The 17,674-nt window shown below is 31.0% G+C and overlaps 1 protein-coding gene and 1 pseudogene across 1 annotated transcript; both read right to left on the reverse strand.

Annotated features, from left to right (window-relative positions):
- Positions 1 to 694: 694 nt before the first annotated feature.
- LOC145030189 (anthocyanidin 3-O-glucosyltransferase 5-like) lies at positions 695 to 1,272 on the reverse strand (annotated as a pseudogene).
- A 6,627-nt stretch (positions 1,273 to 7,899) lies between these two features.
- LOC145031900 (protein BZR1 homolog 1-like) lies at positions 7,900 to 9,500 on the reverse strand. Its single transcript, XM_078980556.1, has 2 exons — positions 9,166 to 9,500; positions 7,900 to 8,769 (listed from the first exon to the last, which is right to left on the reverse strand). The coding sequence occupies exons 1-2, from the start codon at positions 9,388 to 9,390 to the stop codon at positions 8,071 to 8,073; spliced, it is 924 nt and encodes a 307-aa protein (XP_078836682.1). The 5' UTR covers positions 9,391 to 9,500; the 3' UTR covers positions 7,900 to 8,070.
- Positions 9,501 to 17,674: the final 8,174 nt, after the last annotated feature.

Here is a 17,674-nt window from a genome sequence, read left to right on the forward strand (position 1 = left end):
ATCTTGCAGCTGTTTGTTTTTTAGAAGTCTTCATAGTCAAAAACCTCTGTGCGTGCTTTGTTTGGCGCAACACTTGTACTGCCACTTCCAACCTCTTCTTCTTCTTTTTTTCTTGCTGAAATTTTTATTATATTTTGTTGAAATTTTATTTCACTTTTTTTTTTTTTTAATTCTTGTTGATTTTTTTTTTTGTTTTTTTTATATTGAATAATGATAGATTCTTGATGAAATATCATTATTTTTTGCTAAATATCTTTATTTTTTTTTGTTGAAATATGATTATTTTTTATTGAAATATCATTAATTCTTGCCGAAATGTTATACATTATTAAATTTTTCTTATTAAAAAACTATTTTTGATTTATAAAATTAGTTTATTTTAATTTTCTGATCTCTGCAGCAGTATGCAGATGTTAAAAAAACAAACACGCTTCTTATTACAGTCTGCAGCCGTTAGATCCACCTCTTCTACTGTAGAGGGTTGTAGAGGTGGTCCGCAGACTTCATGAATTTTTTCTTTAGAAAATCAAACAACACCTTAATCTCTTAACTTTTTCTGTCATTGCTTTTCCTTCTTCGCCCTCCATCAAACCCCTCACCATCCTCTCTACCTCCTCCCTCCCCACCACTTTCTTCATCGGCAACATCTCCGGCCTCACCGCCACCTTCAGCTCCTCTGTTAGGATCGTCGCATTCATCCTCTGTTCAGCATACAACGCCCATCCAACATGGGATCGAGAACATCCTCTGGTCGAACCGGTTTACATCCCGGTATCTTAAACGGCTCTATTTGGTCAACATATTGACCTGCCACTTTCTTATCTAGCACTGCAGAGTAAGAGATCAGTCCGGTGCACCATGCGTTACGAACACATACTTTCCAATCCCAATTTCTTCGGCTATATCCCAAGATTCCGATGAGAAGATATCTCCGATGAGGATGTCGGGACGAGGGTCCATGGAGGATATGGTGGTACGGATGGTAGGTATTGTTTCCCGCATGATGACGCAAATCTCAGTGAACACTTTGGAATCTGGAGAAACGACTGAGGAGATGTCTGCAGTAGGAATTTGGATGACTGGAAGGTGGATGTCAGCGGTCAAGGATTTGAGGAGTTGGGATTCCGTTGTTGAGGTGGTGGTGGTGACGGTGAGGACGGTGATATGGAGGTTGTGGTGATTGATAAGATGGCGGCCAAGTAATAATACTGGAACTAGATGACCGACGTCGTGACTGTATAGTATTGTTGCGTGAAGTTTTTTGGGAGGCATGCTTAAGATGACAAAAGGCAAAGAAGTGAAATAGTGTATGCGTTTTCTGGTGCTTTCTTGCTTTGTCTATTTATCATGAAAGAAAAAATATACTTTTTTTAAGAGTGATAATAAGGGCATCCACAATGCATTGAACTCTATAGAGTTTAATGGAGTATCACATCATCATTTACTATTCCATACAACTTCATTCATTTTTATCCAACAATGCATTAAACTCTACAAGTTTAATAGAACATATTAAAAAATATATTTATTTAAAGATTTAAAGACTTTCCTTTTTCACATTGAAGAGTTCAATGTTCATTGAACTCCAAATCCATTGAGTGCCAAGGTGGCATTTCACAATGGTGGAGTTATATTAATTGAATGACAAGTAAGCATGACACCTCATTCAAATCTTCCATTAAACTCCTCATTGTGGATGCTTTAAGGAAAAGAGTTAGAAAATCGATTCCTTTTCCATCTTATAATTTCTTTATCTTTACAGAGAAAAGGGGAAAAAAAGGTCATATGCAACCCAGAATTAAAGAAAAAAAAAAGCGGAAAAATCAGAAACTCCCAAATAAATCAGAGGTTCGAGCCCTACAATCAGCATCTGAGCAATTTCTTTCCATTGATTTTGGAAGTCGACCTAGTTCTTCTTCCACGATCCTTCAAAGTTCTAATCAAACCCTCCTCTCTCAATCGATATTGATTTGTACTTGCATTTGATCTCGACTAGATTTACCACTGCCATGGCTAAAATTGAGAAGCATAGACCTAATCACCTAAACCAACTCTCTGGAGATGAGACACAACTATCTCAAATATTGTCAATTTTTGTGCAAATGGGATTATAATATGATCGTAGAGTGGTGTGTAAAATAATAGAATCACAATATCGAATGAAACTATGTTATGTAAAATAATAGAATCACATATTTTAGTTTGTGCAAATGGGATTAAAAATAAATTTAGATAAAATAATGAGATTTTAATGGAGACTTTTCTAGCTCATTTAAAATATGTTTATGAAAATGTATGAATTGCTAGTAAATGTATGAATTGCTATTTAAACGTCTACACGCCGAAGAGATTAACAATTAAACGATTTATGTTGTGGGCTCATGGGTAAACATGGAGGTACTTGAAGAGATTAACAATTAAGAATGAGGATATGTGATAATAATGCTTATAAAAGGTAATATTCAAGTATTTCATGAATATCTAATATTCATCGTAGATTTCATAATGAAGTGGGGTTAAGAAAAAAAGTGTGATAAGATTTGAAAATAATACTGCCTTATAAATATGTTTATTTATGTATGTGAAGATAAAATGTGATAAGATTTGAAAATAATAGTGCCTTATAAATATGTTTATTTATGTATGTGAAGATCATATGAGTGATGACTTATAGATTTTCACGATGAAGTTCTTTTAAGGATGAAAGAATTGTAACACATGGGAATATGATGTTTTGGCATTAAAGGGAATGCAATATAAAATCAAAATGGTACAAATAAATTTTTTAATAATTAAATTCCTTAAATATGACCATGATATAGTTATAAGGGTTTAATTAGGGGTTGTTTGACTTGTTTTTTCGAGAGGTAAAGTTCTTTTTGAAAAAGTTACAAAAAATCATATTTTCTAACTTTTTTAAAAAGTCAGTTTTTTTTCTATCTAAAATCCAAAATCTTTTACTTTTTATCTTTTCCAAAAAAGATATTTGCCTCTAAAAAAACAAGTCAAACACCCTCTTAATGTTTAAATCGACTAAAATGGTATATGCGACATTTAATTAAATTTAATGGGTTAAACCTCATTAGTGAAGGCTATAATGTACTTTAATTAATTAAAATATATCAAAAGCGATATTGTGAAAATTGAGGTGGCAAACTAGGAAATGTGATTGTAACACGATCAACTATTGTAATTTATCCGATTTGGTTACTAAAGTATATTTTTTTTCTTTGCACAATAGGTCATTAAACTTAAAATTTACATGTCTATTAAATCATTTTCGTTAGTTTTTAACAAATCATCCGTTAACCAGTTAATCTAAATTACACAAATGATCCCTATGACTTTTTTTTGCGCAATAAGTTAGTTGGTCTCTACTCTCCTCCGTTTGTCACTAGTGATGATGCCTCATCTCTTACGCCAGTGGCATAATAATTCTGTACTGGATTTGTCATGGAACCACTTGACCGGTTCAATTCCGGCTTATCTCAGTGATATTAAGTCTCTTTTTAACTTGTATTTATTAAACAACTAGATGTGACACACATGTATTATATGGGTTTATTTTAAAGAAAAATTAAATACAAAATTCTAAACATTTGAGAAGAACGAATTTCTAAGAAAAGTGATAAAATATTGATTTATAAAAATTAAAATGTTTTTTTTTCTTTTTTAAATTTAAACAAATAATTTAGATAAATAAATAAAGAAAATTAATGAATCTTTAATTTATTAATTTTAAAATTAAAAGAAAAGTTCATTAATGAAATTGATATATATATATATATATATATATATATATATATATATATATATATATATATATATATATATATTATTGCATTTAAATACTATCTAGAATTTAAGACATGTGGAATAAACATTAATTTAAAATAACTACAAAATTAAATGTGACAAAATAAATGAAAATGTGACATATGGCAAATAGATCTTTATCTATTAGCGAGAATTCTTTTTTCTTGAGAGATTCCTAAATCTCTTACACATACACAATTAGAGAGTTTGATTTCACGAGGTATCTCATTAGAAGAACCCTCACCAGATTTCTCATTCTTCAAAAGAAGAAACATGCGTGTTAGACGATCAGCGATGCAGTACAATCAGATCATGAGCTTTCCACCGGCATGAACCTCTTCTCCGGTGAAATCCCACCAGAATTTTGCAACTTGAAAAAACTACATATTTTGAATTTAAAACTCAAACAATTTATCATGTATGATTCCTAGTTCTTTATCAGGAATGATAATTGTGGAGACGCTTGATTTGTCATACAATAATCTCACTGGAATAATCCCTCCGTCTTTGGTGAATCTAATTTTTTTTATCCAAATTCAGTGTCGCTCACAATAATATGAGGGGTTTAGTCCCTAATGAAGGTCATTTTTTAATGTTTTCAAGCTTAAGCTTCAAGGGAAATCCCAGTTTATGTGTTGATGGACGCATAGTTTACCCTTGTGAAACCAGAACAATCCCTGTATCATCGATTAAAAAATCAAAGAAAATATAGAAAAAATTGTTGGTATGGCTATGGAAAAAGGGGAGAGTGAAGTGATTGATTCGTTTATTTTTAATACAGATCAGGATAAAGATATGTTATTGGCTTTTGAGATTACATGTGTTTGTTTAAATGAATCACCAAAGTTAAGGCCTTCGACTCAGGAGCTTCTTTCTTGGCTCGTTAATCTTCAACACAAAACATTGTAATAAAATAATATGTTCGGGTGTAAATATCTTGCATTCGAATTCGAGTAAAGTTTTAAAGATATTATTTTCATTGTTGTTACTTTGTTAGTTTGTTATTGGTGTCGATTTCTGTTTTTGGGTTGTGGGATTTGATCTCCAGTGTAGCGGATCAATTAGAAGGGACGGTTTTTCTTTCAAATGTGATTCCAAAGGTAGTAGAGAGGAGAGACGGGCAGAACTGACTTATTGCGCAAAATATCATAAGGACCATTCGTGTAATTTAGAATAACCTGTTGACGGAGGATTTGTTAAAAACTACTAACCAAAGTGATTTAATTGATAAGTAAGTTGTGAGTTTAATGACCTATTGCGTAAGAAAATTATTTTAGTGACCAAATCAGGTAAATGACAATAGTTGATTGTGCTACAGTGAAATTTTCTCAATTGGAATTTAAGAAAGTTGTATTTAATAAAAAAAAATTAAGGATTTTAGCTAGATTGTGAACAAAGAAAGTAAGTTGAGGGGGAATGCAAGTAAATTAATGAATGACTTGAGTTACAAACTTATGTATGCACTAAGGCTACTGGGGTTTGGTAACCATACAAAGACCATAATAAGTTGTATATTAAAAACATATATAATGATGAATTTAATGAGCTAGTTGAATGATCTCACAAATATATTTGTCTTTCAATACATTAAATTCTATCATTGTGATATGTAACCTAGCATTTAATGCATTTGAAGTTAAATGGTCATTAACTCTTTAATGAGAAAAAATGTTTTCTAATTTTTAAATATATACCATACATTAGTTTTTTAATGTTCTATTAAACTTTGAGTTTATGAAAAATTTGGTGTAGATTCATTCCTTTACTTGTTATGAAACCTTACATATAGCTTCCTTTGAGTTACTCCAATGCAAGCCTTTCAAGCTTCAAAATCACCATTTCTCTCCTCTTTGCTCTCTCAAATTGTTCCAACTTTTGAAGTGAGGAGAATATAAGCCTAAAGTCGTATTTATAGTTAGACCTAGCAACGAAGCGGTTTACGACCCTAATCTGCTCCAAATCGTGCAAAGTTAATGGGTCTGGATCATATTTTATGATTCGTTTATCCGTTAACGACCTGTACCCGTTAACATTTTTACTAAAAGAGTCGGGTATGGATCACTATTGATTCGGTCCGTTTAGACCCCCCTCATCTAAAATTTTAAAATATAAATTTATTATTTATAAGTCATACTTTTATCACCGATACATTTTCTATTTATTATTTATAAATTATAAAATTATCACCTTCGAAAATTTTAAAATATAACTTTATTATTTATAAGTTATACATTCATACGGAACAAGCCCTTTATGAAATCATTTAGTAAGATTTAATATTAAAAAAAATACATATATTGTTGAGTATATGATATCCACAAAGAAAAATACCATTGATGATTCGGTTTTATTTGAAAATTTCAAGCTCAACGAAGAAATTGGTAGACATTTGTTTTGTTTTAGAAACATTATTTATTAAGCTATTATTGAAGTTTGTTTTTTGAATGAATGTTATCTGTTTTTAATGAATCGATTCATGTTATATGTGTTGTAATGTATAAGTATAGTCTAATATTAATACTGCAAATGGATCGGGTAAAATGATTGAAAATTTATTAATCCGGTAAATAAGGGTATGTGTTTAATTATTCAAAACTCAGTAGCTACGAGTTGAGTTTGAATCAACATTTAAAAATTATTTAACGAGTTTGGATAAGTCGATCCGCTCCAAGCTCCATTTTATAGTTTCCTCTTTACACTTAAGCCACTAGCTTTCTAATTTTTATCAAAGGACCACCATCTAACCATTTAACTTATGAACATTTGCACTTTAGTCCTTCCCATTTTCCCATGTATCTTCTCAAGTCCAAGTCATATAATTACGAGTCAAACTCCAAGTCAAACCATCGTTAACTAATTTGACACTTTTAACCTTCATATTAAAATCTTTTCATCACTCATTTAGCATAACTGATATTTATATTATTTAATTTTTTTCAATTTTCAATTTTCAAATTTAAATTATTATTATTATTATTATTATTATTATTATTATTATATATATATATATTTTAATAGAAAAAATAGTTTTATTCTCTTTTTACCATTTGTCATATTATTATGTCTCCTAATTAATGCATGCTACTTATCAACTCCATTTCAAATTCCAAATTTTAAATTTCTCACTTTAATTAGATTAAATTAATAACATTAGAATAAAAATTAAAATAAAATTAATACAAACTATAGAATATAATTTCACATATTTATTTTAATCAATGATTAAAATTTATATAACTAAAAAATCTCTTAATTAATAATTTATTTAAAATAATTAATTAAAATTTTTGATATTTTACTATAAAAAATCAATTAATTTTGTAACCGTGGTTCCCACGGGTTATAAACTTTTATATATATATATATATATATATATATATATATATATATATGAGCTATGTTTAATGCATTTAAAGATAAAAAGGTGTTTATAACGTTTGGAATTAAGATTTTACAAATAAATATAAACCCTTATTTTCTGTGGTTTTTATCCGTTTGGAAAATCTATAAATAAAGTATTGTTCTTAACGTAAAAGGATATATCCCCTTAAGATATATGGGTATTTTGACGACCGGAAACCCTTCTAAGGAAATTTTGAAGTTGGAGATCACGTTTTGAGCAAGAGTTTGAAGCATCAAAAATGGAATCATTAGGCTATCATTCGGTTTGCTTAATCATTATGTTAACATATTATTTATGATTATTCTCTTGTTGTAATTATGGGGCTAAACGGCCTTTGATTTTTTTAGATAGATAAACTCTAATGTTAATTGAATATTAGAAATTGTTTAATTTATTATGCGTGTTTAATCAAAGATCCATATGTATTAAAGTCTGTATCTGTATGATGTATTTTGTTAAGTTAATGTAGTCTAAAACACCAATCTAATTGTGTTTGCCTGCATACAAAAAATAAATCCACTTAGTATTCATATTTTAAAGTTCTGTCAATTTCTTCTAATATCACAATATATATATATATATATATATATATATATATATATATATATATATATATATATATATATATATATATATATATATGTTTCTTTTTCAGTTTTTTGCATAATAAATACCACATGTTAAACAATTTAATCTACTAAACTCCCATTCCATCGATCAATCCTTTCTTTAAAATCTACCCATTCTATTAACCAACAATCATATCCTTCTACAGAAAACAAGAATCCCACTTCTTTCCAACGCTATAAACAATCTCCATTTTCTCAACTCCATAAATTATAACATATAATTCAAATCACACCTTTCCCACTTCCAAGTGTAAGCTCCAAATCCTCTGATCCAACTTCATGAATCCTCTCACCTTCCCACGCCTTCAAAGTACTACTCTCAAACTCAAACTCACACCCACCACCATTCTGCACCACCATTCCATTTTGGAAAAACGGTTGTTGACTTGAAGTTTTCACAAGGTTGAAAGTTGGTGAAGGTGGTGCCACCGATGCCGCCATGGTCTGAAAGCTCACCCACCTGCCGGAATCCACCGTGGAAGCATCCGATTCGTCACATTCCGGGATGGTCGCCGGAGGAACGCGGTGGCGGCGGGTGGGGCTGGTCGGAGCAGAGGCGGCGAAGAGAGGGTGGCGGAAGGATTGTAATGCGGTGGTTGATAGCATTTCCCAGTCGGGTTTTCGCTTTGTTCCACGGGATGTTGGGGAGGAGAGAGGTGGGGTGACAGGGGCACTATTGGAAATTCTGAGAGGGGGGAGGGAGGATAAGTTGCAGAGGTAAGGGAGAATGTAGGATGAATGGTGAGGTGGTGGAGGGTTTTCATGGCGAGATGGACTTGGGAATGATGATGATGTGGGGCTAGCATGGTATGATGGTGCAGGACTTGGGAATGATGATGACATTGGGCTTGGTTGGATTGATGAACATGTGCTTATGTTTGTTGACATCACTGCCATTTCATTTGGAGATGGCTTACATCCCTGTAATCAAACAAGATTTTACAGATTTAGGGTTCTCTAATTCGAATTGAAAATTCAAAATTGCATCTTAATTCTGTAAGACTGTAAATAGATCCTAAACAGGAAGCAGTTTTGATATGTTCTTCAAAGTTGCAATAAGCCCCAAACCCTAGAACGAGATTTGAAGTGAATCTAAGTCTGGAAGTCAACTCATCCCCCAATCTTATCCTTGTTCTAACGTAATATCAAACAAATTTTGAAATAATTAACCAGGGAAGTGATTTCGATAACGAAATCATCCTTAGAACGAATGAAAACATCTAGCATTCAACGCTGAGAAAGGGGATTTAGAAGTGAGTAGATCTAGGAAAAACCCTAATTACGAAACAGACGAAATTGGAATTTGGAGAAACAGACCTTGGGATAAGTGGTGCCGTCTTCTTCAACGACCCAGCCAGCTTCAGCGCAGAGTGCTTTCAAGACCTCGTTATTGTCACAGTGTTTTGGAAGACGATAGTTCCCCTGAGATCGAAGTCCGGCGTAGATCTTTGCGGCGATGGCTCTTCTTCTCCTCTCTCGTCTCTTGTTGTTCTCTCTCTCCTTCCACGACGGGAGCCGTCCAGAAGAACCGCCGCCGGTCATTTCTTTGATTGCTCCGGCGACTTTCTCTTTTCGCGTGTGCAACTTTTTGTTATGTGTGGATTCACGAGGACTTGGAGTTCCTTTTGATCCAATTCGTCGACCTCAGATTGGTCAAGTGTATATTACTCTGAGCTTTTAGAATATTATACTTACACCCCTAACTTATGCCGAAACTGTTAATATGCCCTCCAAGTTTCTTTAAAGAGCTATTCAATTAAATTACCACATATGTAAGTCATTTATATAAAAAATAACATAATCTTTGGTGAAATTGATTTTACTTCATGAAAAAAAAAATGCGATTTGTTTAAATGTTTCTAGCACGTTTAATTTTTTTGTGAAGGGATGATATTTAGAGTGAGAAGGAAAAGAAAGCCAAAAAGTAAAGAATAAAATCATGTTTGGCATAGTTGAAAGGTTAATTATGGTTGATAAGCTAATTTATGATTTAATAGTCTTCGGTACTTCGTAAAAAGTAGTTTATAAGTTGGATTGCAATGAAAATGACATAAATAGACATTTAGATATATAATCAAAGGAAAAAATAACAAATATAATCAAGGATATATCTAGAATATTTTAAAAAAAATCCTATAAAATTTATCAAAACTTATCTCAAAGTAGTTATCAAAAGTTAACTTATAATCTATTTTATAAGTTAAAATAAGTTATCTTGCATTATTATCAAACGGTAAATTACAATAAGTTAGTTTTCTTTTTCTTTTTGAGAGTCTTGCTTAAGAGGAAAAAAAAATGTAAGCAAAACTAATGGAGCTTGTCTATTCTACATTTGTTCTCATATTTACCTTTTAGTATCCACTCAATGACATTTTGTATGAAAGAATAATATGTCTTCTATAAACAATATTTTTTATCTATTTTATGTGTACATTTTATCTAAAATTTGCATGGTTATTTTATTTCGTGGAATTTTGATGAACAAAATTCATAAAGTTTAATATTCTCAAAACATGTATTTGCAAACATTTTAGCAAACTAATTAGTTGATATTTTGTGTTAAATGTTAAAAATATTATCACTTTATATTATAACATTATCTTTTATGGCATTTTTTCTCTTTTCTTTCTCATGAAAGAGATGCTAAACATAAAGTCATAAACACACTTCAAGCTGTTAATGCAATAACTTATGGTTTTGTACCTACAACTGTAGGTTAGGTTATTGTATATGGACTTATCTGTAATTAAATGAAACTAAAGGCGCTTACTTGCCTCCGTTATCTGAGGGAGGTGCTGACGTGGAGCTGTTAACCTCGAACCAAACAGCATCACGTGTGGACAAAGGAATGGGGCTGGGATTGTGTGCAGTTGTCGTGGGGACCATCACAGACACATCACACGCTTCTTACTTGAAGTGGGCCCCGTGGGACCCGCTTTCGACAAGGACACGTGCACTGGAATAGCTGTAACACGAGTGGAGTCATTGTACCTAGGAATTAATACTTTTTTTTTCTCTTTTTAAATAGTTAAAATAGTTGATCACAATGTTAAGAAAACTATTGGATAATTATTGAAATATTAATGAATGTTATTCACGTATAAAATATAAAAACATAATTTTCTGTTTTAATTGTATCTATTTTTGTGAGTTATTTCAAAAATCTTGAATTTTGCACGAAGATATGGTAAAAAAAAAAACATACAAATACATTGAAACAGTCTTCAACAAAATGTTTAAAACAAATGTATCTTTTACTGAATGTTTGTTTTACATTATACAACAATTAAACAGTTTTTTGAGGCCGTCAAACCAATCTAGGCTTGAACGTTACATTGAAAATAGCAAGAAAATGTAACCGTAGATGGAAGAGGAAAGCGATCTATCAGATTTTCAGTGTCACAACAATGTTTGTGTAGAGATTATAATAAAGCACAATGATTGATATTGAAATTGATATTTGAGTTTATATTTAATATGGTTTAAAAATAAAAATTGTATTAAAATTTCAATTAAGAAAAAAAAAGCTCTATAAATAATCTAAATTTTTCTAGTTGAATGATGGTGCATTTGTTAATGGAAACCAATTTGGTTTGCATTTGCACCCACTTATTCTTGCACAAGAGAAAGTGTTGGTGGTATCTTATAACCCGTTGAAATCTTTCCACAAGCACATCATATTTTCTCTTTGCTAATATATGATGGTTTAAAAGTCATTTAACTTCTTCAGGGTCCCTTCAACAAATATATCTTGGTAATTAATATCTCATTCATCTTTTCTTTTCTGGAACTACAACATGTTAATGATTTTTGTATCATCATGTCATTTTATGTAATTAGAACTTATATGTGAACTAAGAGGCTTCATAATTTGTATTCTAATATTTATACATGTATGTGTGGAATGCACGCATGTATAAGATCGAATTAGAAGCTGGTTCAACGACAAGTCGGAGGTCCAAGGACGGCGCCCCTGGGTCTGGGGTTTCCAAAGAGGCAGCGCCCCTTTGGCGGGGTCTAGGAGCAGCCCCCCTAGGGGGGTATAAGGGGCAAAGCCCCTGGCTAGGGTCCCGCTGACGACTTCCAAAGCAACCCATGACGACCAACCCTAAGAGGCAAACCACAAATCTCGTTTATTATATAAATGACTCTTCTCTTTGAGAAGAGATACACAACCATTTGTTATCTTTTCTTCAGACGAACATAGAATCCTTCTAGCAATTTGGCTTACAATGTCTGTGCCTAGATTCGTAAGTGTCCTCTTGGATTATCTATTGAATTAGGTGTCTAAGTCCATCACTATAATTGGTATGTACTTGAATTGAAAGCAACCCAGTCCTTTTGGGTTGCCCTCAAACCTAGCAACTGGACAAGGAAATTATAAAAAGAGAGAGATTAAATTATAATAAGATTAATATAAATGATTTATTAATATGTTATGAGATTAATATATTAATAAGAAATCATAATGTTTGATTAATAGTTAGCCATAAATTAACTGGAACTGATTTTGGGGCTAATTGTATTAATTAAGAAGTACATGGACTAGTTTGTAATTACTAAATAGTTAGATGGAAGGTTCTAGAACCTCCTTGAAGGAGTTGGATGAAATTTTTACGGGAAACCCTGATAATTTCATCCAAGGGCTTTAGATAAGTCCTATGGTTAGCTTGGGCCTTAACCAAAGAAACATTAGGGTTTTCCCTTAAACCCTAGTTGTCTCAACTATATAAGGAGCCTCCTGGCTCCTGAATTTCATCTATCCCTACACCTAGAAAACCCTGGATGAAAATTGCATACTTTCTCTTCCTCTATCTCTCTATACTTTCCTTCTTGTTAGTTCTTGGATGTGATTCCATCAGAGGCACGACAATTGTGGTGCTAGGCTTCCAAGAAGATCAAGGTCTAAGGATAACCAATTATTTATATAACAATTAAAAGGTATGTGATTTGCATTAGAGGCACGACAATTGTGGTGCTAGGCTTCCAAGAAGATCAAGGTCTAAGTGATGGTTATAAAGTAAAGAACATCCTATGTGCTCATGCAAAACCCTAAAGCTTAGATATAGGCTTCTCTATTGTACATGTAATTAATCCAAGACGTATAACCCTAGATCTAGCATGTATAATTCGAAATTAACATCATAAGAATAGATCTAAGTGTTTATCTCTTTCACTTGGCTTGAAATCCATTGCATCTTCTTGATCTTGAGCTTAGAGTCACAATTGTAACTCCTCTAATGGTTCCCAAACACCACAAGCAAGAAGGCTATTATGAGAGAGGAGGAAGAACACTAAAAATCGGCCCTAGGTTTTTCCTTGGAGTCAAGCATCCGAAAATCGCATCCAAGGGCCTTTATTTATAATGTAGGTTGCTAGGGTTTCAGTCTAAACCCTAATGGACAGGTTAGTCACCAAGCATCCCATGGAATCTTCTAGATTAGGGCCTTTAGATGAAAATATGATGGATCCCCATCATAATTTCGTTCCCCCTTAGTCCATTAGGTTTCCCAGCCCAAAACTCAACTATAACACATTTGACAGTTTATGCCTTTATTCAATTAATCTCATTTAGTCACCAAATTAATTTCTAATTAATTTATGACTAATATTAATCAAATAATATGATTTCTCCTTTAATATATTATTCTTATAAGATATTAATAAACCTTAATATATTCTCTCTCTCTCTCTTTCTCTCTCTTAAATAACCTTGTCAAGTTGTTTTGATGAAGGCAACCCAAAAGGACCATACACAACCGGATCAAGTACATACCAAATGTAGTTATGAGCTTAGACACTAATCCAACACTAAGGATAACCAATTATTTACTATAACAATTGAAAGGTATGTGATTATAAAACCCTAATTAGTTATTTTCAAAAATAGCCTCTTCCTTTAGGGTTCTTGTTTTGCAATTCAAAGTTATATGTTCAATAGTTAAAACATAGATCCAAAGGATGTTGCATGTGAATTTAGTAATTGATTTTCTAGTTTATTTGTTTTACCTAAAACCCATCATCATCCTAGGTTGAATTTCTTGCAACCTAGGCATAAGGTAGAAATATCAGTTTGGAAAGTGTTCACACGATCCAAGGGGTATCCAGATCTCCAACACAAACCCTATTTCATCCTACACAATATATTAAAAACAGAAGCTAGTTAGACTAGCGAAAACCAAAAAAACAAATTAACGCATAATTGGATTTTACGTCAACACATTCCAATTTTTTTCTAGCCTTTGGGTTTCTAAAAACAACGCAATTAAAAGAAAAGGCAACAATCTTATCAAAGATGTAATGTTTAATGTAATGTTTATGATACTTGGCTTACGAAAAAGCAACACATTCTCGTATGTCCAAAGAACCCAAAAAAAGGTATTAGCGTCTTTCAGGTCCTCTCTTCAAACTGGGCACAAAAGAGAGTCAAGATCAATACCTCTTATATCAAGATTCACATGTGTAGGAATGCAATCTAACATAAAACCATCCAAATAAAGACATAATCTTTATTGGAATCGATTTATTCCATCAAGTAACATGATTAGATACGGGATGATGATTATTATCAATATGGAATCTGAAAGATTGTATAGTCCTCTAGAAGGTTTTTGCTTCCACCCCAATCCTATTCGATGTAGATTGCAACTTTATCAAATCCAATATAGAAAGAAAATTTGAGAGTTATAATGACTCAGCTCCTCCTTTAATCTGCCATATCGAGAAAAACTAAAACCCTTTGACCTCCAAAGTTCTCTGACCAGCCACCATTGGTTGTTTGGAAGTATACACAATCTAGAAAAACAAAACCACAACGCAGTATTCTCATACCAAGTATCTATCCAAAACCTCATATCAACCTCATCCCTTATAATTTTATACATCACTAACATATGAATAACACCATTATCATGTAACTGATTAATAAAACCAACTATCATGGACCAACCACGACTACCAGGCGAGGAACGCAAGCCAAACACAATTGTATAATCATTTATCCATTTTGAGAACATATAAACCTTAGAATTTGTGTTATAATTGAAGACCCTTATTTTTGGATAATAGGTAAACCTATTGTTGGAAAACAGGTTCCAACAAAGTTATATGTTATTGTTTCATAATAGTAACATATTAATTCCTCTGTTTCATATTAATAATTTATGTTTCCTTTTCGGTTTGTTTTAAAATAATAGTTTATTTCTAAAAATAAATATATTTTTTACCAAAATAATTTAATTATTAGCTAACCTACCATGGAATTAAATGAAATAGAATGATGTAATTAAATGCAATAAAAGGTACAATTGTTATTTTATTTAATAAAATTAAATTAATTAATGTTTTTTTAATCTATGTGTTTTTTGTCTGTAAACAATACTTTTAGGAAAAGGAATACTATAGTTACTATATATTTGAAATACACTAAGACAATAACTTCATGATTACAAAAACACTTCATGAAGTGCGTATATTAACCTCTTTTTTTTTTTTTTTTTTTTTTTTTTTTTTTTTTTTTTTTTACGTATTTTGCTGTGATATTGTAATTGTGTGTATAACTATGAAAAATACACATATTTATCATTCCCTTATTGTCGAAACATTATAGTTTAGAAAAACTAAGTGCCACAAAACGAAACAAAAACCGTTTCATGAACTTATATATTGTTTCATGTAATAGTCATTTTAGCATTTTTCACATATTCTACGATAATATTGTAGTTGATTTAATAAATGTAGACAAAATGCGTGAATTTTCTTGTTACTATATGTTAAAATAGCGTAGATTTTAAAATTTTTAGTTCCATAAACTTTAAAATTATTTTGAAGTAGTCATTTTAACGTTTTCACACATTTTCTAGTAATATTATAGTAGTTAGTGTAAATATGTACAAAATTTGTGTATTTTCTTGTTACAATATGTCAAAAATCAAAATAGGATGCTTTTTGAAATTTAGTGAACTTCTAATTCTCTCGTAAAATGCAATTTTTACATTTTTGACATTAGATTACATAAGCCAAACAAGAACAATTTCTCAAAATTCTAAATTGTTTGGCAAAGTTGAAATCTATTGTAGTGTTTGAGATAGGGTTTCTTTTATGCTTTAAGGAATAATGACTTAAAAAAGTAAAATATATATTTTTTTAAATTATATAAATTTGTTCATTGAGTTTTTTTCGTTTACATTTACCCTTTCAACTTATTTAAGTATACATATTCAGTTCTTAAGACCAGTTACTTCAGATTATCCGGAAAATTGACTTAATAGGATAATATATTTGTCACTTTATACATATTTAGTCATAAATATTTTTCTACACATTTAATCATTAATATTTTTTGTTTGAAAATAAATCATTTTTGTTTTTATACTTATTTAGTACTTATAAATGATTTTTTTTTAAGTTATTCTCACGACATCTTACGTGGGACAATCATTGATGAGATCTTTGAGGTTGTTGATAATTATGTCCATCGCGATCTCGACTGTTTGGTTGTGTATGTCTTATGGTTTGACTTAGGTCTTGTATTCTGAACGTCGTAATTTTTTATACGATATTAGATTTTAACGATATTTATATCCACGTGTTGATTTTTTGAGTCTACTACAACTTTTATTATGATTACTCCAATTAAAATCTAATATATTTTTACTTACGATTTTATCAAAAAAAATTCATACATATATTCATAAAAACCGTATGGATATAATAAGTAAAAACATATTATTTTTAACATGAGTAATCTAAATAAAAGTTGTAGTAGACTAAAATACGAACGCATTAATATAAAGATCGTTAAAATCCGAGATGGTATGAATAAGTTATGACGTTCAAAACAAATCACCTAAGCAACCAAGTAGTCGTGATCGCGATGGACATAAGTATCAAAAGCGTCAAACACCTCATTAATGATTGTCCCACTTAAGATGTCATGAGAAAAACCTAAAGAAATCATTCATAAGTACTGAATGAATACAAACACAAAATTAATGACTAATTTTACATAAATGAAAATATTAATGATTAAATGTGTACAAAAATATTAAGTCCTAAATGTGTATAAAGTGAAAAATATATAACTTTATTAACTATTAAGTCATTTTTATCGGTTAATCTGGAGTAGCCGATAATAAAGACTGAATGTGTACAGTTTAATAAGTTGAAAAGATAAGTTTCGACGAAAAAAAAGAAACTCGATGATCAAATATATAAAAATCAAAAAATATATTACTATTTTAAATCATGTTTTAATCAGACTATTTTGTATTTTCTCGTTCACTCAATTTAGGACTATTTTGTATCTTCTCGTTCACTCACTTTAGGCTTTTTATTGTGTAGATATTGTGTAGGATGGTAACAAACTACCATGTTCAAAATATGTTATTATAACATTAAATATGAAGTTTTATAGCTTTTGATGTTGATTTGACATATTCTGTTCATGTGGCGGTCATTGTTGATAACTACTTATTTATTTTATTTTATTGATATTGATATTTAATTTATAAAATACATTTATCAAATTATCCTTTTGTAGTGTACTTTTATCAAATTTTATAAATTTTGGATTTTGGTTATATGGTATCAAACTAAACATGACACCTATATTTTTAATTTTAATCAAGGTTAATACCATGTCATATTGGCCATCAAGGCTATGGTAATCGTTGGAAAAATAATAAAAGGTTAGATTGGTTGAAATCCCCAAAGCCTTATGGAGAGTGGAGACTGGCATCTGCATCTGGTTCATGTCATGCTATTACGATTTGGAAGGCCTCCATCAATAGATGATGAGAGGAACATGTTCTAGATATGGTTGTTC

This window comes from Lactuca saligna, chromosome 2, assembly GCF_052625555.1.
Source record: "Lactuca saligna cultivar CGN05327 chromosome 2, ASM5262555v1, whole genome shotgun sequence".
NCBI classification, from domain to species: domain Eukaryota; kingdom Viridiplantae; phylum Streptophyta; class Magnoliopsida; order Asterales; family Asteraceae; genus Lactuca; species Lactuca saligna.

Coding starts and splice junctions, on each gene's coding strand:
- LOC145031900 (XM_078980556.1), bottom strand. CDS start 9,390: ATGACCGGCGGCGGTTCTTCTGGACGGCTCCCGTCGTGGAAGGAGAGA. Junction 8,770..9,165: donor ACGGCACCACTTATCCCAAG/GTCTGTTTCTCC, acceptor GTTTGATTACAG/GGATGTAAGCCATCTCCAAA.